Genomic DNA, 22,170 nt, shown 5'->3' with positions numbered 1-22,170 from the left:
ATTATGACCTTCACTTCATGGTTTGTCATATAATGTTAGAGTTTTCTATTCTGGCATCTTCTCCCATGTTAAACTTAATGCTCTATGAAATTGGGGATCACATTGTATTTAAATTTTATGTTTCCCTTAGATCCTGGTACAAGAATCTGTACATAATGAATGTGTCAATAGATATTCTCAGGCTGGCAATACCTTTACCTTAATGGCCTCTTTCTCCCCTGATTAGTGAATCCCCCTTGAACATCCATCAGAGGAATCTCCTATGTCAGCTGTACTCACTTGTCTTGGTTGAGACCATGACTCTCCAAATTACTTTTCTACCCTGCCTCCCAAATGGGAACCTTCTAGCCTGCCCCTTGCTTTTCAGCTTTCTTTTATGTGTTCTTCATTAGAATATAAGCTCCCTGAGGACAGGTACTGTCTTTCTTTTTGCTTGTATTTATAATTACAGAATTTACTATGATATTTGGCACATAGCAAGCAATTAATAAATGTTTTATCTATGTATAACAGGTATGCAGTGATTATTTAACTTGTTTAACTAGCAGCTGTTTTTAATAACAAAAGGTAGAAAGAAATTTGTTTTCAAATTCTCACAGCTGTGAACCCACAGTTCTCCTAGTACTATTTAAGGGAAGAGTTACTTTAAAAGGAGTCGTATAAGTAGCGAGCCCTAGAACTGTGAGGTGAAGCCCAGTCCTTGAACTCTGCATCCAAGTACGCTTTGTGCTCTCTTATCTTTAAGCAGTTTTATTTTTTGAAGCCCTGGAACTATGTGTAGCCATGTGCATGTGTTCTAGCTCTTCTTCCAGGAATTCCAAGCAGCTCTGTTTTTGTGAGAATAGCGTCAGCTTTAATTCTTCCCTCGGTATGGAACTCCACTGGGGGGATGGTACAGTGGTGGGGTGACGGCCAGGGACATCCTAGGCTATGTACCGGAGACCCTGTACTGTACTGTACTGTACTGCAGGCCTACACTGGACCTCTGTCCTAATACTCCCATTGGTCATTCAGCTTTCAGCAAGTCATCTCCCCTTTCAAAGTCTTCAGCTCTAAAAATGGCAGAATCCAGTGGGCGCTGTTTGCCTCATAAAGTTGATGTGAAGCTCAAATGAGATAATGATCACAAATTTAATTATAATCATTATAAATTACAGTGAATGATAAGTTACACCCTAGTATGACATGTAACTATATGCTGTATCACTGCCGTATTGGGTCCTGTATTGGATTTGGCCTCTAGGATGACCAAATACTCATTTGGGGTAGACTCTGCATTTTGGTGTGTACTCTCAAGAGGCTGGGAATCATTAAAAAAAAAAACCCCACACACATTTGCCTAGGGATTCAAATGTTGGATGGAAGAAAGAATTACAGAGCTCTCTAAGCATGTGTGACAAAATGAATTGTTCTTTTGCATGAGTTTTTTACATTTATTTTTTACATGAAATAAATGTTTGAACAAGTGAGAAAGTGCAGCTGTCAAAAGCTTAACCAGCTGAGAACGATTGTCATCATTAATTTTTCTCTAATAAATGACTCTCTGAAGCTATTTAGCAGCTTGTAATGTAGCTCTAAAGCTATTGACCTATGATTGATAGTTTGTGAGCTTGGACTGAAAGTGTTACTTAATTTGCTGTAGGTCAGATCACTGGGTCCGGAGTAAGCCCGGGTGTGGGCACTGAATAAAAACAGTTCTCAAAGTTGGAGGGCGTTAATGAAGTGATCTCTGCATCCCAGTCATGCTGTGAAATATGTCGGAAGCCAGCCTGGTAACAGTCACTTGTACGTTTAACGTGATCAGAATGAACAGTAGACAGAGGTCATAATTAAAGCCATCCTTTGAACTTGGGACTGCCATGCAGAATCCCTTCCAAAGAATGTGTTCTGAAGTGTAGTCATGGTTCCTGGTATGTGTTTGTCCTTTCAGGCTTTCAGAGATGATCTCATTTTTCCAAGATACTTTGGCTAACATAATGCTGACTCCTTACAGTGCCAGTACCTAATTGGTTAAAAATAGTCTGGACCCCAATAGGCAGTTTGACTTGGCAGTAGTGAAGTAGTTCACAATTTGAATGAAATATGGTTCCTCTCACTTGGGCTTTTTAAGTGTAAAGATAGTAGGTTTAGGTGAATAAATTAAGTTCAAAAGTAGGCCATTACTTGCAGCTGTCTCTTCTAATGGGCTCTGGTTTTATACATGTCCCAGAGTCTTATGGTGTTTTCATTCCCAGCTCTGGTGTAAAATGAAGTGTAAATAGAATACGTTGGCTAATAGCTCATGCACACGGCATCCTTGTCTTGGACAACAGGGTTTGACATGAAAATTGTGTGCTGATATTTTTAGTATCAATGAAGAATGACTTTTCCATTTCTCTCCGAAAACAACACTGATAATGTGTCTGGCCTGTTTTATGGTTAATAAGATTCTTAGTTGGATCAAATCTATTTCAGTACTAGCCTAATTTTTGTAGATCCTGAGGCTTTACCACGTTGAATGGTATTTCTTTGTAATCACTGCATAGGCTGTGCGTTTTTAAGAGGATATTCTAAGAACTAGGACACAGTTAAACATGCCACCTTCTGAAACTGGAGCTAATAAGAATCAGTGTAAAATAATAATAACATCCATCATTTAAAGAGTGCTTAAAGTTTGCAAAGTGCTTCACATACATGATTGCACTTGGTCTTCACAACAACCCTGTAAGGTAGGCACTCTTGATATCCCCATTTTACAGATGAGGAAACTGAATCTGAGAAAGGTAAAATGGCTTACCTAGAGTTACACAGCTAGTAAGTGTCTGAGGCAGAATTTGGACTGGGGTCTTCCTAACCCCAAGTCCAACACTGTATATCAACTTACAATGCCTCGGATCTGACTAGTCAGCTTTAGAAGTAACCTATCTTAGAGTTTATGCATATGTTGCTATAAGACTAAGGTGTACCCTTGGAAAGAATGGGAATAAACTCTAAATTACAACTTGCCTTTCATCAGGAAGTATTATACTGACTGAAATTTTTGGTGATTGATAAAGAATTTTGAAAAGGAAATTTGGATAGTAAGAATTTGTCAGGACTTAACCAACACTGTCCAAGGAAGAAGATTCTAGGTGAAGAATGTCAGTTCTTAAGGCAGAAATATGCTTGGAATGGGGAAAAGTCAATATTTCAAGCTTCCCTAGGTTGTTGGAAGTTCTCCTCAAGAGCGTCAGCTCAGTTGGTTCTGACTGTGTTCCCCCTAAACAACACTGTTTCCTGATTGTATCTCCCACCAGGAGGAAGTACCTCTAAGAATCAGTCAAGTCGAGCCTCCATTGTAAATGAAGAGCTTAGTGTTTGGGGTTAGAAGTTAGCCTCTCGAGAGCTTATTTGCATTACTTATTTCCCTAGAGTTTGACTGAGTCTGTCTAAACTGATAAAATTCAGTTTCTCAATGTTAAGCTAGGGACAAGACTGCGAATTCATGGTGATTCTATCAAAGTATTGCTACCACATGAAGGGGATCAGCAAGTCCCTGCTCTTTAGCCTCATCTTTTAGCTACTAAACTATCCTCTATGCCATTACAGACAAGGAAGAGCCAGGGTTAAAAACTTTTTTGAAAAATTAATTTTAGCCTTAAAAATCCTATACATACTCAATAGGACCTTTAAAAAGATCATGAGGCGGAGCCAAGATGGCGGAGTAGAAAGACGCACATACACATAGCTCCGAACCCACAACCCACAGAACGGCTAGAGGGGACCAACTCATGGTGAATTCTGCACCCAGAGGCCACGGAATATTGGAGCGAGGGAGATTTCTGTTCCGGAGAGACCTGCAAACCTCTCGCGGGGGGTCCTTCGCGCTGCGGACTGGGCGCCGGGACTGGGAGCTGAGTGCAGCCCTGCAGCGGCCGTGACACCGTGAGGAAAAGATCCGAGCGGGCTATGGGGACGGGATCTCCAGCGGCCACGCAGGTCCCTCCACCCACAGAGGGACCTGCAAACCTCTCGCAAAAGGTCCGTCGCGCTGCAGATGCGGAGCCCAGCCCAGACCTGGGGCTCCGAGAGGTACAGATCCGAGCAGGCTTCAGGGACGGGATCTCCAGCGGCGGCACAAGCCCCTCCACCCACAGGTGATGGGGGTTGGGGTGAGAGTCTCTTTGGAGGGTCGAGAGGGGAGTGGGGTGCCCCCAGGGCTCGGGCCCCCCCGGGAGATAGAAGCTGAGAGGCAGCTGCAGACAGGGGCTCCCCAAGTGGGCGGGAGCCTGGATCCATTGTGGAAGGTCTGTACATAAACCCCCTGAGGGAACTGAGCCTGAGAGGCGGCCCTGCCCCGACCTGACCACCTGAACTTAATTCTCACACTGAATAGCAGCCCTGCCCCCGCCAAAAGCCCTAAGGCGGGAAGCAGCATTTGAATCTCAGTCCCCAAACGCTGGCTGGGAGGACCAGGAGGCGAGGTGGGTGTGAGGAGAATATTCAGAGGTCAAGTCACTGGCTGGGGAGAATGCCCAGAAAAAGGAAAAGAAATAAAACTATTGATGGCTACTTTCTCAGAGAACAGACATTTCCTCCCTTCCTCTCTGATGAGGAAGAACAATGCTTACCATCAGACAAAGACACAGAAATCAAGGATTCTGTGTCCCAGCCCACCCAATGGGCTCAGGCCATGGAAGAGCTCAAAAAGAATTTTGAAAATCAAGTTAGAGAGGTGAAGGAAAAACTGGGAAGAGAAATGAGAGGGGTGAAAGAGAAGCATGAAAAGCAGATCAGCTCCCTGCTAAAGGAGAACCAAAAAAATGTTGAAGAAATTAACACCTTGAAAACTAGCCTAACTCAATTGGCAAAAGAGGTTCAAAAAGCCAATGAGGAGAAGAATGCTTTCAAAAGCAGAATTAGCCAAATGGAAAAGGAGATTCAAAAGCTCACTGAAGAAAATAGTTCTTTCAAAACTAGAATGGCACAGATGGACGCTAAGGACTTTATGAGAAAGACAGATATCACAGAACATAGCGAGAAGATTGGAAAAATGGAAGATAATGTGAAATATCTTATTGGAAAAACAACTGACCTGGAAAATAGATTCAGGAGAGACAATGTAAAAATTCTGGGACTACCTGAAAACCATGATCAAAAGAAGAGCCTAGACATCATCTTCCATGAAATTATCAAGGAAAACTGCCCTGAGATTCTAGAACCAGAGGGCAAAATAAATATTCAAGGAATCCACAGAACACCGCATGAAAGAGATCCAAAAAGAGAAACTCCTAGGAACATTGTGGCCAAATTCCAGAATTCCCAGGTGAAAGAGAAAATATTGCAAGCAGCTAGAAAGAAACAATTCAAGTATTGTGGAAATACAATCAGGATAACACAAGATCTAGCACCCTCTACACTAAGGGATCGAAGGGAATGGAATAGGATATTCCAGAAGTCAAAGGAACTAGGACTAAAACCAAGAATCACCTACCCAGCAAAACTGAGTATAATACTTCAGGAGAAAAAATGGTCTTTCAATGAAATGGAGGATTTTCAGGTTTTCTTGATGAAAAGACCAGAGCTGAAAAGAAAATTTGACTTTCAAACACAAGAATGAAGAGAACCATGGAAAGGTGAACAGCAAAGAGAAGTCATAAGGGACTTACTAAAGTTGAACTGTTTACATTCCTACATGGAAAGACAATATTTGTAACTCTTGAAACATTTCAGTATCTGGGTACTGGGTGGGATTACACACACACACATGCACACACGCACACATACATAGAGACAGAGTGCACAGAGTGAATTGAAGAGGATGGGATCATATCTTAAAAAAAAAATGAAATCAAGCAGTGAGAGAGAAATATTGGGAGGAGAAAGGGAGAAATTGAATGGGGCAAATTATCTCTCATAAAAGAGGCAAGCAAAAGACTTATTAGTGGAGGGATAAAGAGGGGAGGCGAGAGAAAAACATGAGGTCTACTCTCATCACATTCCACTAAAGGAAAGAACAAAATGCACACTCATTTTGATAGGAAAACTTATCTCACAATACAGGAGAGTGGGGGACAAGGGCACAAGCAGGGTGGGGGGGAGGATAGAGGGGAGGGCATGGGGAGGAGAATGCAATCCGAGGTCAACACTCATGGGGAGGGAAAGGATCATAAGAGAATAGAAGTAATGGGGGACAGGATAGGATGGAGGGAAATATAGTTAGTCCTGTACAACACAACTAGTATGGAAATCATTTGCAAAACTACACAGATTTGGCCTATATTGAATTGCTTGTCCTCCAAAGGGAAGGGGTGGAGAGGGAGGGAGCTAAAGAAGTTGGAACTCAAAGTGTTAGGAGCAACTGTAATGTTCTTACCACTAGGAAATAAGAAATACAGGTTAAGGGGTAAAGAAAGCTATCTGGCCCTACAGGACAAAGAGATCCTACAGGATCTCTTTCAGGAGGTGATAGGTGGATTCTTTCAAAATTTGTTCTGGCCCCTGGTTCTAGAATATCAGGGTAGTTTTCCTTGATAATTTCATGAAAGATGATGTCTAGGCTCTTTTTATGATCATGGCTTTCAGGTAGTCCCATAATTTTTAAATTATCTTTCCTGGATCTATTTTCCAGGTCAATTGTTTTTCCAATGAGATATTTCACATTATCTTCCATTTTTTCATTCTTTTGGTTTTGTTTTGTGATTTCTTGGTTTCTCATAAAGTCCTTAGCCTCCATCTGTGCCATTCTAATTTTGAAAGAACTATTTTCTTCAGTGAGCTTTTGAACCTCCTTTTCCATTTGGCTAATTCTTCTTTTTAAAGCATTTTTCTCCTCATTGGCTTTTTGAACCTCTTTTGCCAATTGAGTTAGCCTGTTTTTCAAGGTGTTATTTTCTTCAGCATTTTTTTGGGTCTCCTTTAGCAAGGTATTGACCTGCTTTTCATGCTTTTCTTGCATCTCTCTCACTTCTCTTCCCAGCTTTTCCTCCACCTCTCTAACTTGATTTTCAAAATCCTTTTTGAGCTCTTCCATGGCCTGAGCACATGAAATATTTATTTTGGATGTTTGGGATACAGAAGCCTTGACTTCTATGTCTTTCCCTGATGATAAGCATTGTTCTTCCTCATCTGAAAGGATGGGAGAAGACATCTGTTCCCCAAGAAAGTAACCTTCTGTGGTCTTATTTTTTTCCCTTTTCTGGGCATTTTCCCAGCCATTTACTTGACTTCTGAGTTTCCTCTCCACACCCACCTCACCTCCAGATCCGCCCAGCCAGCGCTTGGGGTCTGAGATTCAAATGCTGCTTCCCAGCCTCAGGGCTTTGGGTGGGGGTGGGGCTGCTATTCAGTGTGAGATTAAGTTCAGGTGCTCAGGTGGGGGCTGGGCCACCTCACGGGGCTCAGTTCCCTCAGGGGGTTTATGCAGAGACCTTCAACAATGGATCTGAGCTCCTGCCTGCTTTGGGAGCCCTTGTCTGCTGCTGCCTCCACTGCTGCCTCCCGAGGGGGCCTGAGTTATGGAGACACCCCGCGCCCCTCTCAGCAAGCTGGAAAGATTCCCTCACTGACTTTTGGCACCTGTGGGTGGAGGGACCTGTGCTGCTGCTGGAGATTCTGCCCCTGAAGCCTGCTCGGATCTGCTCCCCTCGGTGCCTCGCAGCCAAGGCAGGGCTGGGCTCTGCTCCGGGTCCAGTGAACAACAGACTTTTGGTGCTGGTTTTTCAGGTCTCTCTGGAACAGAAATCTCCTCCACTCCATTTTTTTGTGGCTTCTGCTGCTCCAGAATTTGTTGGGAGTTCTTCTTTGCTGGTATTTTATGGGCTGTGGGTTAGGAGCTAGCATATGTGTATCTTTCTACTCTGCCATCTTGGCTCCTCCCCACCCTTCCTTTGATTCTTGTGGTGCATAGTCCTTGGGCATTCTGTCCAGCCTCCTCCATCTGACTTGCCCATCTCTTTAGCAGATAATACTTGAGCCTGGGTGATCAAGTTGATAGTGTACCTGAGCCTGCTTGCCCCAACCAAGTGACTTCCCTTTGCTCTTTGGACCACCAGCAGCTGTGATTCTTCAGAGGGCCTTGTGTGTCATATGTAGTATAGTATCTCCCAGAGTGGTGTTTTAAGCATGACCTGTGCAGCAGCAGATGAGTCGGTATCATGAAAAGCATTGCAGAATGTGCTTAGGGTAGACATAGTTTGTGTCCGTGGTATTTCATTTTGAATTTTATGTTTGTGAGTTTAACCACAGTTTTAAAGTTCTTTCATAATGTTCTTCTGCATTTTTTCTCTACTTCACATCTTTTTTTTTTTTTTCAGGGGTGGGTGCTGCTCAAGCTGGGAACCTGACTTTCATGGTCGGAGGCCTGGAGCAGGAGTTTGCTGCTGCCAAAGAACTGCTTGGCTGCATGGGATCCAATGTGGTGTATTGTGGAGAGGTGGGAACTGGACAGGTAATGTGGAGACTCCAGGGTATGCAATGAGTTCATTTTCAGATTTCTTTTGAACTTACATACTCTTTTCCTTCTATATATTTTTCACATACATTTAATTCGCTTCCCTATCCATACTTTACTCAGTGTCTCCTATGTGATAGGCACTGTTTGAAGCCCTCAGGCTACCAATCCCTACCCCACCCCCCCCCCTTCAGGAAACTAACATTCTACTTGTGAGGACTAGGGAGATGAGGCTGTAGCACAGTCATGGAGAAATAAACAGACCAAAAAATCAAAACCCTAAGCAGCCCACACATGGATTCTGGTGAGGGGCACTGCCAGCTGAGCAGTCAGGAGAGCCTCTTAGAGGAAGCAGCGAGGGATCTAAGCCATCGCTGTGTCTTCAGTGCCTTTTAAGCCTGTACATGCCACTGACAGTAACAAAACTGCCTACCACTTTATAAATAGACGTGTAAAAATTTCCTGGAAGCTCATGTGATTCTTCACCACTTCAGTGCTAAAAGCTTTCAAATATGTTTCTAGTGAAATGACTTGTTTTCTCTCACCTGAGTGCCAGGTCTTTATGTCCAGCTGCTTGCTGAACTTTCCCCCTTCACTCCATCTAAAACAATTCTCCTCATTTCTCCTCTGTGACAGGCTCTGGGCCCTTCTTAGTGGACTGCCACAGGCCCATCCTCTTCCATTCCACTTTGGTCTTGAGGCCTCTTGATTTTCCCAGCAGGTGCTCCTCATGCCTGTCTTTTCTTCTCTCTGTCTGAGTGGGGCTCTTTGGAGGTCAGAATGGTTTCCCTTTGAACACTCTTGTCTTTGTACCTCGGTATCTCGCACAGGTCTTGGCAGGAGCTTAGTGAATGCTTATTGAGTGCTCCCTCCTGCTACCCCAAACTGATCCTAGGCCACCATCATCTCATTCATCTGGCTTCCTGGACATCACATGCTCCCCTCTACTTCACATGACTGGCAGAGTAATCTTCCGTGACTCCCTGTTTCCTCCTGCATCAAATCTATGCGACTTTTCCTGGCCTTCAGGTTCCTCCATGATTTTGTCATGTCCTGCACAGCAAACCATACTTGTCTTTCTTCCCCAGCTGTGCTGTAGTTAAGCGTTTCCTCACTGTCCCACTTCATCACTTAACATATACCTGTTCCTTTTCCTACAGTCCCTTTCTTTGTTCCTTCTGCTTCTAAATCCTACCCACCATTAGAGATCCATTTCCTCCTCCAAGTCTTGCCCCTCGTGCTCATTGACCTTCTCCTTTCTCTGACCTCTTGATACCCAGCATCTGAACATGTGTGACCTTCTCCCTCTGTGATCCTGCTTGGGTTCTAGCTCAGACCCTCACTGATCCTTGTTTGCTTTTGTGTTGTGTGGCCTTGCCTCAGCAGTGGGGAGGAGCCCACAGAGGGACCCTCAGTCACCGGTACTGTCTGACCGTGAGGTCAGTGTGGTATTGATTGGTTTGCTTAGTGCTTAATGAGCCCACTTTGCCCAGGTCTACTTTCACTTGTAAATTATGTTCAGAGGAAGAATATCGCCCTCTGTGTTGTTTTGTAATGTCGACCTAAAAAACCTGAACCCCACAGTATTTGCTGGACTACCAAGGAGAGACTCTTGGGAGACACTTGGGAGAATACTCAGGTGAGAGTTGCTTTTAGGAGGCTAATAAAACCAGGTACAGACACATCTCCTTTGAAGATGATGGGACAAAAGCAATCACACTGACCCAACATGTTGACCGTTTACTTTATTTTCAGGCAGCAAAGATTTGCAACAACATGCTGTTAGCCATCAGCATGATCGGGACTGCTGAAACAATGAATCTGGGAATCAGGTTGGTTGGCTTTTATGTTTTTAGGAGTTGGGTGTATCTAGATCTGCCATCTAGATATAGATATATGTGGGAAAATAATATTCAACAGACCCATAGGAGTTTCTGCCACAAAAATTTCTGTAATTGTTTGAATATTGGAATATTCTAGACCTTGCTTATTGAACCAGAGATTGGGCCTTAGAGAACACAAGCTTTCTTTGTAAGAGCCACACAGTACCGTTGCCTTTTTCACATTTAGAGTTATGTTATCATTTTTTGTTGTGACATTCCTATTTCTTCTGTCATGTTGAAGTAGGGTAATAATCACTGTAAAATTTTGACATACTGTGGCAATAGAAAGTTGAACTGGCACGAGCTGGTCAGTGGGCAGTGCAGGGTATGTTCCATTTTCCCAGATGATTATTTGACTTTATTGACTTTGAATTTATTCCTCCAGATAAATGCTGCTAAAAAAACCTTCCTGGTGGTTCTGTGTTTTCCACATAAACTAGAATTCAGTCCTAGAGTTATCTTTTATAGCCATAATCTCTTATTACACTAGGCTAGTTTTTCACTCTTTGCAATCAGAACCCAATATTTCTTTTGCTTATTAAAATGTATTCACACATATACCTAGATGTTATTATGTAGATAGCTACATTATTTTACATATATATTACTAAATATTTTATCAAAATTCTTTCAAGAATTTTCTTTTTTCTATTAAAAGGAAGGAAAAAGCATTTGTTAAGCACCTGCTGTGTACCTGGCATTGTGCTAAGTGTTTTTGCAAGCATTATCTCCTTTGATCCTCACAATAACCCTGTGAAGTAGGTGCTGTCATTATCCCCATTTTACATTTGAAGAAAGTGAGGCAGACAGAGCTTAAGTAACTTTCCCAGGATCACACAGCTCATAAGGGTCTGAGGCTGGATTTGAACTCAGGTATTCCTGGTTCTTTGCCTCTATGTACTATCGTCGTTTAGGTTATGAAGGGGTTAAGTTCTTTATTTTGGCTTATGAATCAGCAATCTTTTGTATTTGAAACTTTTCATATGACAAATCACGGAACAATTCTATCTAGCAATATAATGTACGTTGAATTGAATGCACGTGTTCAATTTTCTGAAGGTGCTGTTTCTCTCTTCCCATTTTTCTTTCCCTTTCCCTTTCCTTTAGCCTACTTATTCTCATTTTGTCCTTGTTCTCTTCCCCTTTTACTCTGCTTATGTAAGTTCCTAATAAACTAATTATTTTGTTGAGTACTTTATGCATCAGGGGTTCTTAACCTGGGATCCATGAACTTGGTTCTAATAAATATTTTCATGATTTTATTTCACTATATTTGGTTTCTTTTGTAATCTCGTGCATTTTTGTTTTGTAAATTTAAAAACTTTATCCTAGGGCTTCATAGGCTTTACCAGATTGCCAAAAAGGTCCTTGATATTAAAAGGTTAAGAACCCCTGTTTCAGACACACCCCTAAAATTGCCCACCCAAACTATCGAACACATTTAATGAAGTTAGGATAGTATAATGTGCCATCCAACTTTTGATAAAAGCTACAAAACAGCAAAAAGCCTTGATTTAAAAAAAAAACAACACAGTAATAGATCCACATTTCCTCTTAATTACCATATCAAGATGCTCTTGTTTTATTGAATTGCCCCTGTCTCAGATGTTGGACTATCTTGACCTATTAAGTTGTCATGTTGTAATTGAGATAAAAGAGGAATTTGCTTTGCATCAGTGCTAATTGGTTTATCAATATCCTGTACCATTTACATTTTAAAATTGAATGTCTGTAAGATGGTGAAGCATATCTATATTAAGCCTTAATAAAATGGGTAGTCTTGTATGTAGCCATTGTTAAAACCAATTGTAATTCAAAGTGGTGTATCTGTGTTATGGTCAGTTTTAGTCTATGGGTCACTTAGCATAATTGAAAAATTACTTGCCTACAACTTATTTTGGTGTCCTGCTCTATCACAGTCAACAAATGAAAGAGGAAGATGGAAATTTCTGGAGCAAAAATGCATACAAAATTCGTTAGTGTTGACTACCGGATGAGTGACTTGGTACACATCTTAACATAGTTCAGTGTTTTGGTACCAAGAAAAGAAAATAAGGGGTTTGTAAAGACAAATATTTATTAAGGCTGTAAGCTGGTAAAATTTTCCCCACATGATATTCCAGTCCATTCCACTTCCTACCATTTACTTTGACCATTATGACTCTGAAGGCTATTCATCCTGTGAAATAATGCCTCTTATTGTAACGTAACACTTCTTGAACACTTTTTGCTATTCAGAATACATAGATGATCATTTGCAATTGACTGAAAAATTAATATTAAACAGAGTTCTGGATGTTCTAATTCAATTAAATTCAACATTTTTTTTACTCCTCTAATATGCTAAGTTGGTGATACATATATGGCCCAGGTGTGTCACGAATCTTCGTCTGTAGTTCTCCATTTACTTGTTTACTTGTTCCCCCAACTCACACTTAAGCTGGCAGATCTGAGATTCTCAAAGTAGAGTGTGCCATAGTGCTATTATTCAAACTCTTTCTTAGGATCTTAGGGGCATCCTTGGAATGAAGAGGGCTAAATGTTTATTTTTAATCCTATAGCTCCTGAGCCCCCATCAGTGTGTTTCACATTTATACAAAATCAGTCATCATGATACCATTAACTGTTAAACATAAATCATTTACTAAAGGATGTAGCAGAAGAAGAATCATTGTAATACTTTCTTAGTAAAGGGCAAGAGCAAGACTAATCTTAATGCTTGCAGTCAATCCTTGACATTCATATGTTTAACTTTCACAGCTTCAAGCATTCACGTGATTTCATCAGTGACCTCATTTTTACTTTCAGACTGACAGCCTTGCATAGTGCACATTCACAGCTATGCACAGTAGAGAAAAAAATAAGAGGCACAGTGCAACATTTATATCTGCAAAAAGGGGGAAAGTATAGTAAAAGTCTTCATAAATCTTTTCCAGAAAGTGCTAAAGTAACCTCTCAAATGCATGATAAAAGAATTGAAAAAATGGAAAACCAGCTAAGTTTGTGGGTAAATGAAAAAGTGATTACTTCTGCCCTCTCTCCAGTACTTGCAGAGCAGCCTGGCATTGCCCTTCCATGCCCTTCTCCCACCTGTGCAACTGGGCTCCTGAGTGTCAAGACCTATCAAGAGCCACATTGGGCCCAGCTGGGCCCATTTGCCTTGAGTGGAAGTTTCAAGTTCAGATAAGGGACCAGGGACTCTCTTTGAAGTATGTGCTTTTCATCAGGGGGCAGTTCAGCCACTGAGCCCAAAGGGAGGTTAGATATGGCAGATTGTTCTTGGGGACTCTTTTGACATTGCTGCCCTTGCCCCTCTTGGCTGGTGTTCCCTCTCTTCTCCCCTGTGTTTTATGAGTTATCTCATGGTTACTATGTTAAGAAAAGTGCATATTATCAAATTAATGTTTTATAATAAAGAATTATGTACAGAGAAGTGTATTTTCAGCAGCCTCTAGCAAAAGATTACAGGTTTTAGTGGTCATGGGAACCTAACACTCTATTTCCCATAGGTTTAATGTATCAGCATTCATGTTTTTGATTTTCATGCCCTTTCCTAGGAATGTTACCTCTGTGAAAGTTGAGAATTGACTGTACTTAGCAGAAGACAAAAGCATGAGTAATGATAACATTTACTCAGTAGAAGATAAACCTGGATCCCACTCTCCTACCAATGTACATGGGGGGAGAGTGGGCACATATGTACAAAACACTAGCAAGAACACATATTGGGAGGAAAACTCATGTCCTCAAGACATCTGATAGCCCTGGACAGTAGCAGACCTACTGTTTTTGCTCACTTATAGAGCATGTTGGTGATGCCTCACCTGCTGAGCAAATCTTCTGTGTTATCTGCTTTCCTTCTGGTCCTTACAGCTCTCCAACTTGGCGGTGTCTCTTCTCTGTTGTACTTGAGACATTGAAATAGTAACAAGCTCTTTTAGCACATAGCTACCGTTGATAGTGTGCTGGGGAAGTGTTATGCTCTTTCAATGGAAAGCAATTCCCTTAAATGAGAGAAATACCAAGCTTTCTCGTCTGCTCTGGGGCTTTGAGAGATTTCTGCCGCTTAAGCTGTCGATGGCAATAGTGCCATTCTGTATTTTCATAGCCAGTTCTTCAAATTATAGCAGATACTGTTTTATTCAGTAAGCTCTCAGCCAAACAGTTCTTCTATCCCAGTCAGCATGCCTCCTAGCAAAATACATACGAAGCTTGTCTTTCCCTTTCTCTTCTCCCTCTCAAAGGAGAGAAAGTGGTAAAGAACCACACAGTTAATCTTTGAAAAGATTCCCTTCCCTTGAGCTGCAGATGGCACTAGAAGGCAATTCCTCCAGTTTTCAAGCACAAAGGACAAACAACAAAAAAGCAAAACAAAGGTTAAATGACTTGCCCAGGGTCATACAGTTAGTAAGTGTCTGATGCTGGATTTGAACTCAGGTGTTCCTGACTCCAGGCCCAGTGCACTGTTTACTGAACCACCTCGCTTGCCCCTAGAGCAAGATAGGCAATATGATAAGGGGACAAGGTACTCAAGAGAATGAGACTATGTAGAGTTAAATTGGTTCATTGAAAGGTCATAATGGGGAAAGAAGAGTATAACCGGTCAGGAATACTGGTCATCTTGAGTTCAAATTTGACCTCAGACACTTAGTAGCTGTGTGACCTTAGGCAAGTCACTGTTTGCTTCAGTTTCCTCATCTGTAAAATGAGCTGGAGATGGAAATGACAAACCACTCCAGTGTGTGTTGAGAACTACAAATGGCCTCATGAAGTCAGGATGACTGAGACAATTGAACAACTCAGACTCAGTGGTCCACTTGGAACTCCCACCGTTTCTGCTCGGTGTGATGGCGGTAGCCCAGATAGCCTTCAGTTATTTGATGCAGAACCTGTCATCTGTAAATGTTATGACTGAAAATAGTCCCATGCCAATGAGCAGATGGGCTGTGAGGCTTTGCTGCCATGCTACCTCCAACCCGAGCTCTGCTCGGCGCACTCCTCTGAGGGACAGTTTTCTCTCCAGTTCTGAGTAGTTTCAGTTTCTCCTCCATGTTTTATCTGAAAGACTTTGTTTCTTCTCAAGTGACTTTTTCTCACGGTTCCCTACTCAGGTGTTCTCTTTCTGCCCTTTTTCAGAAGCCAGAATGATCATGTAAGAAAGGGGCAGTATTTTACCCAGAGCTTGAATCCAATGTTCCCTGTTCTACTGTGGGTGGGGTGGGGTGGGGGAGTGGTGTGGGCATGGCAATGGAGAAATAATATGTAGACAGATAGGTGTAATACACGGAAAGTAAGCAGGGAGCAGGCTCCACTGGGGTGGCCAGGAGCAATGTCCTGGAACCTGTGCTGAGGTGAGGGCTCATGTACATGCCTAGGCCAGAACATGGAGCCTTGGAAAGGAAGAGGAATAGTGGAAGGTGAGAAGGGAAGGTAGGATCCAGCTCTCAGAAGGCATTTAGGGCCAGGCCAAAGTCTGTTTTAAATCTAAGCAGCAGAGAATCATGGAAGACTTTTGAGCAGGGCAGGGTCAATTAGATTGTGACTTAGGGAGCTATTTTGGCTGCTGTGTAGAGCGCTGTTGGAAAGGATGACTCTGGAAACTGGAAGGTGAAAAAAGTGATGGGTCTGAACTAGGGTGGGAGAGAAGGGAAGGGATCGTGAGAGACAGATCTGCCTGTCCTTCTGTGTGTTTGGGGGAAGAGTAGGGGGTGAGAGAGAAGTGATTGAGAATGATAGCGCCCTAGAAATAGGGAAGTCTGGAAGTGGGCTCAGATTAGGAGAAAAGATAATGAATTCAGTTTTGGACGTATTTTGGCTACCTAGGTAGATAAATCCATGGTGCAGTTGGTGTTTGGGATTAGAGTTCGGTAAAGAATATATCTGGACATTTGCATAGAAACAGCATTTGAAAACCTGTGAGTAAATTGGATTTCCATAAGAAAAAGGGAAGAGGGTTTGGGCCTGAGACTTGGGATGCCCACCCAGAGATGGAGGATGGTCCAAACCTGGGAAGGAGGGCTCAGGTGGGAGAGAGGGTCCCAGAAGCTGAGAAGGGGAGCTCTTCAGTAAGAAGACTATGGACTTGAAGTCAGAAGGCCTTGCTTGAGAGTGAGGCTTGAATGCTCCATTGTCTGGCTTGGACCAAATTCCTCAGCTTCTGCGACCCATGCACTTCCTTCTGTGGAGGAGAGTAATATTAATCTTTGGGCTGCCTCTCCCAGCGATTTCAGGAATATGGATTACGTGACATAATGCACTGGGTGAACCCCGAAGGGACAGAGGAGTGTAAGGTATTATATGTACATATGTGTGGAGATGTGTACATGGATACACCCATCTTTATGCCCATTTGTATTATAAGGAGTGATCTCCTCCTCTAGATACTTGGGTATCTCACCATATTTCACTTTTGTCCTGGCATTTCTCTCCAGATTTGTGTGTCTGTTGCATTTGCTGTGGTTGGTACTTAATAAATAAATATTCGTTGAAAGAGTGAAGCTCTCGTGGGGTGAGTAAGAAGCCTTGGCTTCGCTGAGTGGGGTGGGCATGAGTGAGAGGGAATAAAGCCCTGCAGAAAGGCTAAAGGGTTCAGGTTTTTATAAGGTAGAACTCGTCCCTTTCCCTATTAGGCTGATGCAGTGACAAAATCGAGGGAGAGAGGAAATTGAAATGCAGAAATGCCAGCAGTGTATCTGAAAGGCTTTTCAGAACTCAGCTTAGCATATTCCCTTCTTCTCATGCATGTGGCGCATCTGCGGACATATGGAAAAAGCTCGCTGGCTGTATTTAACTGTTGAGAATCGTGTGCTTGTGGCCCATGCTGCAGCTCTTGTTAATGAATTGCTGCCTGGTAACATAATTCACAAGCTCATTTTTCAAAATGTTGAGATCTTTCATCCCATTTTCTTTAGGAGATTCTCAGTGGTTTGGAAGCACTAAAATATGAGTGCTTCTACTATTGTCTTTTCTCCATGGTTTACAGACGTGTTTTAAAATGACAGAATTGTTCTCTAATAGAGTATAGATAGCAGGCAGGATTTATAGAGCTTTGCAAGGTGAAAGAGAAAATTGGCATCAACGAGCATAAATTCCCAAGTAGTAAATTCCCACAAAGTAGTGCTGCATTAGGGTGCTTTAGCTCCATTTATATTCTACGCACTCTCAGGGAAATGTGTTGTTTTTGTCTCTTTTTGTTCATAAAAATAAGAATACACTTCTTCTGAGAGTTTTAATGTCAACGTTTCAAAATGCAGTCTCCCATCCCTCTTAAATGTGCATTTCTGATTAACTTCCCAGTTGAATTATTCTTCACAAACATTTCTTTTTACTTTTATATTGATTAGTATAGTCTGGTAAGTCTCTTTTCTCATTTGTCCTTTTCTTTATCATGCGTTGGGTCTTTAACATTATCAGTTTTAAATAATGTTAATCAGGAATGAGAAGTCATCATACACAGATAGAATTTGAAGTTGTCTCTTAATTGTAGCTTATCCCTTCAGTTTGCATCCCTAGTTGTTACCAGAAAGCAGAGTCTAATATTGAAAACTGTCTTTTTTGAAATAGTCATTCTTTGGCCATGTTATATATAAAGATAAATTGAATTAACCATTTTGGGGGGGGTGTAAAGAAAATTCAGGTTTAAAATTTTTTTTTAATTTGAGTTCCTTGAATAATTTGGAATCCCTCTAAGAGTTACTAAATTTGTAGTGTGGGTGAAGATAATCATTTAAAGATAGAGAGTGATGCATAATTTCAATTTTTAAGAGAATTTCTTTGGAAAAAACTGCACATTAATTTAGGTGACTGACTTAGGCATCTTAATCAAAAATTGATGTTTTTCCCAGGGACTGTAGCGAGCCACAAAAAGTTTGAAATAGAAGTTTGATTTAGCTTCTAGAAAATAGGATGTGATTTCTCACCTCAGTAAGCTATAAGATTGGTGTATGCCACATTTAACCTTACATGGTACTGACTACTTGCTCATATGGCTTTATTCATTGTAAGTGCCCAGATACTTCTTTCATTGAATTCAATACAGCACTTATCATAGAATCGTAGGTTTAGTGCTGGATGGGGGAGAAGGAGAGATGTTTTAGTTCAACTTCCCCTTTTTACAGAGGAGGAAACTGAGGCATGACTTGCCCAAAAGCCTAACTGGTACATTTCTAAGGCAGCATCATAAACTGCCTCTTGTTATAGTTGTCTGTGCAAACATATCTTTTCTTGCCAATTGATCATAGGCCCCTCTAGGTCAAGGGCGATATCTTTAAAATACTTTGGGCACATGAGTACTTGGTAAATATTCATTTCATACAAGATAAACTGCATGTAATTGCTGCTTGGGTGTGTCATGCCCTCCTTTCCATCTCCGAAATGTCTCCTTCAGAAATCCTCCTAAAAACCAGCGAGTGAGGAAAGTTAACCCAAATCTTTTGGCCTCTAAAGCTTTGGTTTGGTTTAGGGTCCGTGTTTGGTTATTTTTAACTTATGGCCGTTTGGACGTCACCAGTCCTCACCTCCCCAAGCATTTCCTTTAGGAGTCTTGTGTTTTAAAGGTGAGTGACTGTGACACGGTGGTGCCTCTTTGGGGAGCACCATCAATGTGGCTAGGGTGGCAGATGCTTTCCTTGCTTATTTCAGAATGTTTCTGCAGTTGTAAAATTCCCCATGCGCACGCGCATCCGTGACTGCTTGAGCTGCGTCCAGCAGCAAGTTATTATGGGGACTGACAGCCCGTCATCACTCTGACGGCTCGAGCGGTCTATCTGGTGAGCGGCAGCAGAGCTCTTATGCAGAGAGCATCATATGTTCCCAGCCAATTTACAGGGAAACAGCAATAACATTTTATCATGGTTGAGAGCCCAGTAGCGGCTTCCTATTAAACTTGCCCTTTCAGATACCTGTCTTGGATTAATTTGTTGATTTCAAATGGAAACTCAGTCTTCTCCAGTGAAGCATGACGTTCTAGGAGACTCTCACTGAATGACAATTACTGTATATTCTGGCTGGTTTCAGACCATTATAAGCTGCGGGCCCAGTGGAAGACAGAGGACTTGAGTAACTGATTTTAATATCATGTCTAGTTTTAACTGTCAGTTATATATGTGCCATTGGATGAATCCTCAGAAAGATGAAATGCAAAACCCTTCTAACTTGTGCTCCTTAATGATGTGTTTGCTCTGATGAAGGGGCAAACAGGAAGAGGAGCAGTTTTCTGAAGGAAATCAACCTAGTGAGGAGCATTAAAGTTTAGATAGTGGAGGTTTAAAATGACCACCGAAATCACTCTTCACTGTCCACCCTCCAGAGCGCTTCTGAGGAGCACGATTCTTTGTTTGCCAAAAAGCATTTTTGAATTTCCTATCAATCTGCTCAAAGAACGTAGCGGATCAGGTTGTACTTGCTTAGAATGAGAGGCTTCGCCTGCTTTGGGGGAGACAGATTGAAGATGGGGAGCATTGTTTCCAACGAGCATGAATTGAATTCAGTGCTTCCCGTCTACTCGGTGTTACCGGTGATGTTTCAACGAGGAGTAGAAGCCCCTAGTTTTATCTCAAGTGGTAGAAAAAAGACAGCGCTTTAGATCTTAAATGTCCCTGAATTAAGAGCAATATGAAATTAGGATTGTTTGTACTGAGAAAATATTTATTTGCAGCTGAAGCAAATTAGCTAATCAACAATCTGTATTTTTGCATCTATTCCCCTGGCAACATTTATTTTGTCTGAATGAGTAGCTTGATGTTGGTTAAAAAATATCTGTAGCACACTACACATATTTGTAATGCAAGCCACTTCAGACCTCTTACAATGCCTTATAAAAGCAAAACTAGTTCAGAAAAGGTGAAAAATGCTGGGAATTCTTTCCATCTTCAGGTCAATTCAGATTAAGAGTAGTCTAACTTAATCCATCACATTTATATACTCCTCTTTAGGATATGTAAGCATTCACAGTCTCCTATTTTAACATAGCTCTTTATATATTTCTTCAGCTATGTCATGAGTCAAGTCCCTTAGACACATACAAAATGTAAGGTGACAGTCGTTGGCCTCTGTCAAAGTTGTTAACAGACCCCCAGGACCAGTACAGTAAAAGGTTTTGCTGAAGTTAATTTTTGCACAAAATAGACATGCTTACATCTTTATCTTGATCTGCCTTTGTGCAATAAAGCATGTTTTCTTTGTTCTTAGAAGAGCTTGGTTCTGAGTGAGAACAGAATACTTCATGGCCGTTTTTTGGGTAACAACTCTACATTAAAGAAGTGGATAAGTCATCCATCCGTAGAAAATGTTATTTGAAACTAGAATAAATGATACTTAACAAAAATATGTTCCCCCAACTGGATAAAAGTACTTCGCCCCACAACAATACCGTATTTTGATTCTATTTTCTTTCAACTCCACATGGAGCAGCCATTTACACCGTCAGCCCAGCGTTAGGACAAATGACGTTTCTGCTTGGACAAGCTTTGTTTTATCAGGATCAGTGACCTCATCAGCAGCTGACCCAGAACTATAATGCATGTCTCTGAATAGATAGCATATGTCACAACTCGGCAGACTCGCTTCCTAAGCAAGATTTCTTAATGAAGATTTAACAAATAGATAGTTTTCAGCAATATGCAACAGAAAGTGTGTTCTTTTGCAAGATAATTTCTTTTAAGATTCTTTTCCTGCTGGTGGCTCATCTCTTGCATTTATTCTCATGGAAACTGAAAGAATAACTACACATATAAACGCACCCACACGTACGCTCCCACGATGCATCGTTTATTTGTCAGTGTATCACTTTGGCCAGGGTTTGTGGAATTTAAATGTTATCTCATCTTGGAGATGATAGTTTTGGTTTAAGATTCTTGTGAGGCGCATAGATACAGTGATGACCAAAAGACCAGAAAAAATGTATGCCTACAGTAAGCAGGCAAGCACATGGAAACTCTGTTAGGCAGTATTTATTTTAAAAAGCAAAATGGGGCAAAATGTTTTCATTAAATACAAAAGGTCCTGTTGCTTGGCAGCGAGCTCGAGTCCCTGTAATTTAAGACCGAGTTCCCTGTGTCTAATATCAATACTCTTATTTTCCAAGACATAAAATAAATGGGAGAGAAATGGCACCTTGTCATCGTGTGTAAAACAAGTCACCCATGTCTTGCACATTTTGTCATTTAACACTCCTTTCCTTTGACCTTTGACAGGTTGGGTCTGGACCCAAAACTACTAGCCAAAATTCTAAACATGAGCTCGGGTCGCTGTTGGTCAAGTGACACTTACAATCCTGTACCAGGGGTAATGGATGGAGTACCTTCTGCTAATAATTACCAGGGTGGATTTGGGACAATGCTCATGGCCAAGGTACTGTATATTTGATATAAATCTCACTTTGAAATTCCTTGTATCTTATTCTTAGGTTGGTTTTTTTCCCAACAAAATCTATCCCTATTATCCTTCATATACTTCTCAAGCAATAAAATCACTTTTTTGTTCAACCTTGGAATTTACCTTTCACCTCCTCACCAGGGATGAGTAAGAATTTATTCCAGATTGGTAGGAAAAGGTTAATAACTGTATTTAACTTTACTGTTAATATATCTTATTAGAAGAGATTGACAAGGGCTTTTGTTTGTGCTTGAGTTTGTTTTTAAAATAATCTAGCAAAATTTTTACAGTTTTATAAAACTCTATGAATAGATCAGATGACCAGAATGAGAGTAGTGAACATTAGTGAATATATATTTAGCATATAAAATTTCCCGCCTCTCTATACTCTGTATAAGTACACTTTAAAAGAAGAAAAGTCCTTCCAAACTAGTAGAAGACCTCAAAATGAAACTCTCTTATTTATTAAGTAGAAATGGGGGAGTCAGTGAGGGGCTGTATTAC

At 41.4% G+C, this 22,170-nt stretch overlaps 1 protein-coding gene across 1 annotated transcript in view; it reads left to right on the top strand.

Annotated features, from left to right (window-relative positions):
• HIBADH (3-hydroxyisobutyrate dehydrogenase) overlaps positions 1-22,170 on the top strand; it is a 147,387-nt gene that overhangs the window by 117,219 nt on the left and 7,998 nt on the right. Inside the window, exons 5-7 of the mRNA XM_072651014.1 lie at positions 8,274-8,407; positions 10,166-10,242; positions 21,486-21,642. Coding sequence (XP_072507115.1) covers positions 8,274-8,407; positions 10,166-10,242; positions 21,486-21,642 — 368 coding nt within the window. The remainder of the gene's footprint in view (positions 1-8,273; positions 8,408-10,165; positions 10,243-21,485; positions 21,643-22,170) is intronic.

This window comes from Notamacropus eugenii, chromosome 3 (genome assembly GCF_028372415.1).
Source record: "Notamacropus eugenii isolate mMacEug1 chromosome 3, mMacEug1.pri_v2, whole genome shotgun sequence".
NCBI lineage: Eukaryota > Metazoa > Chordata > Mammalia > Diprotodontia > Macropodidae > Notamacropus > Notamacropus eugenii.
The sequence above is the reverse complement of the archived record's forward strand: the minus strand, read 5'-3'. Positions and strand labels throughout refer to the sequence as shown.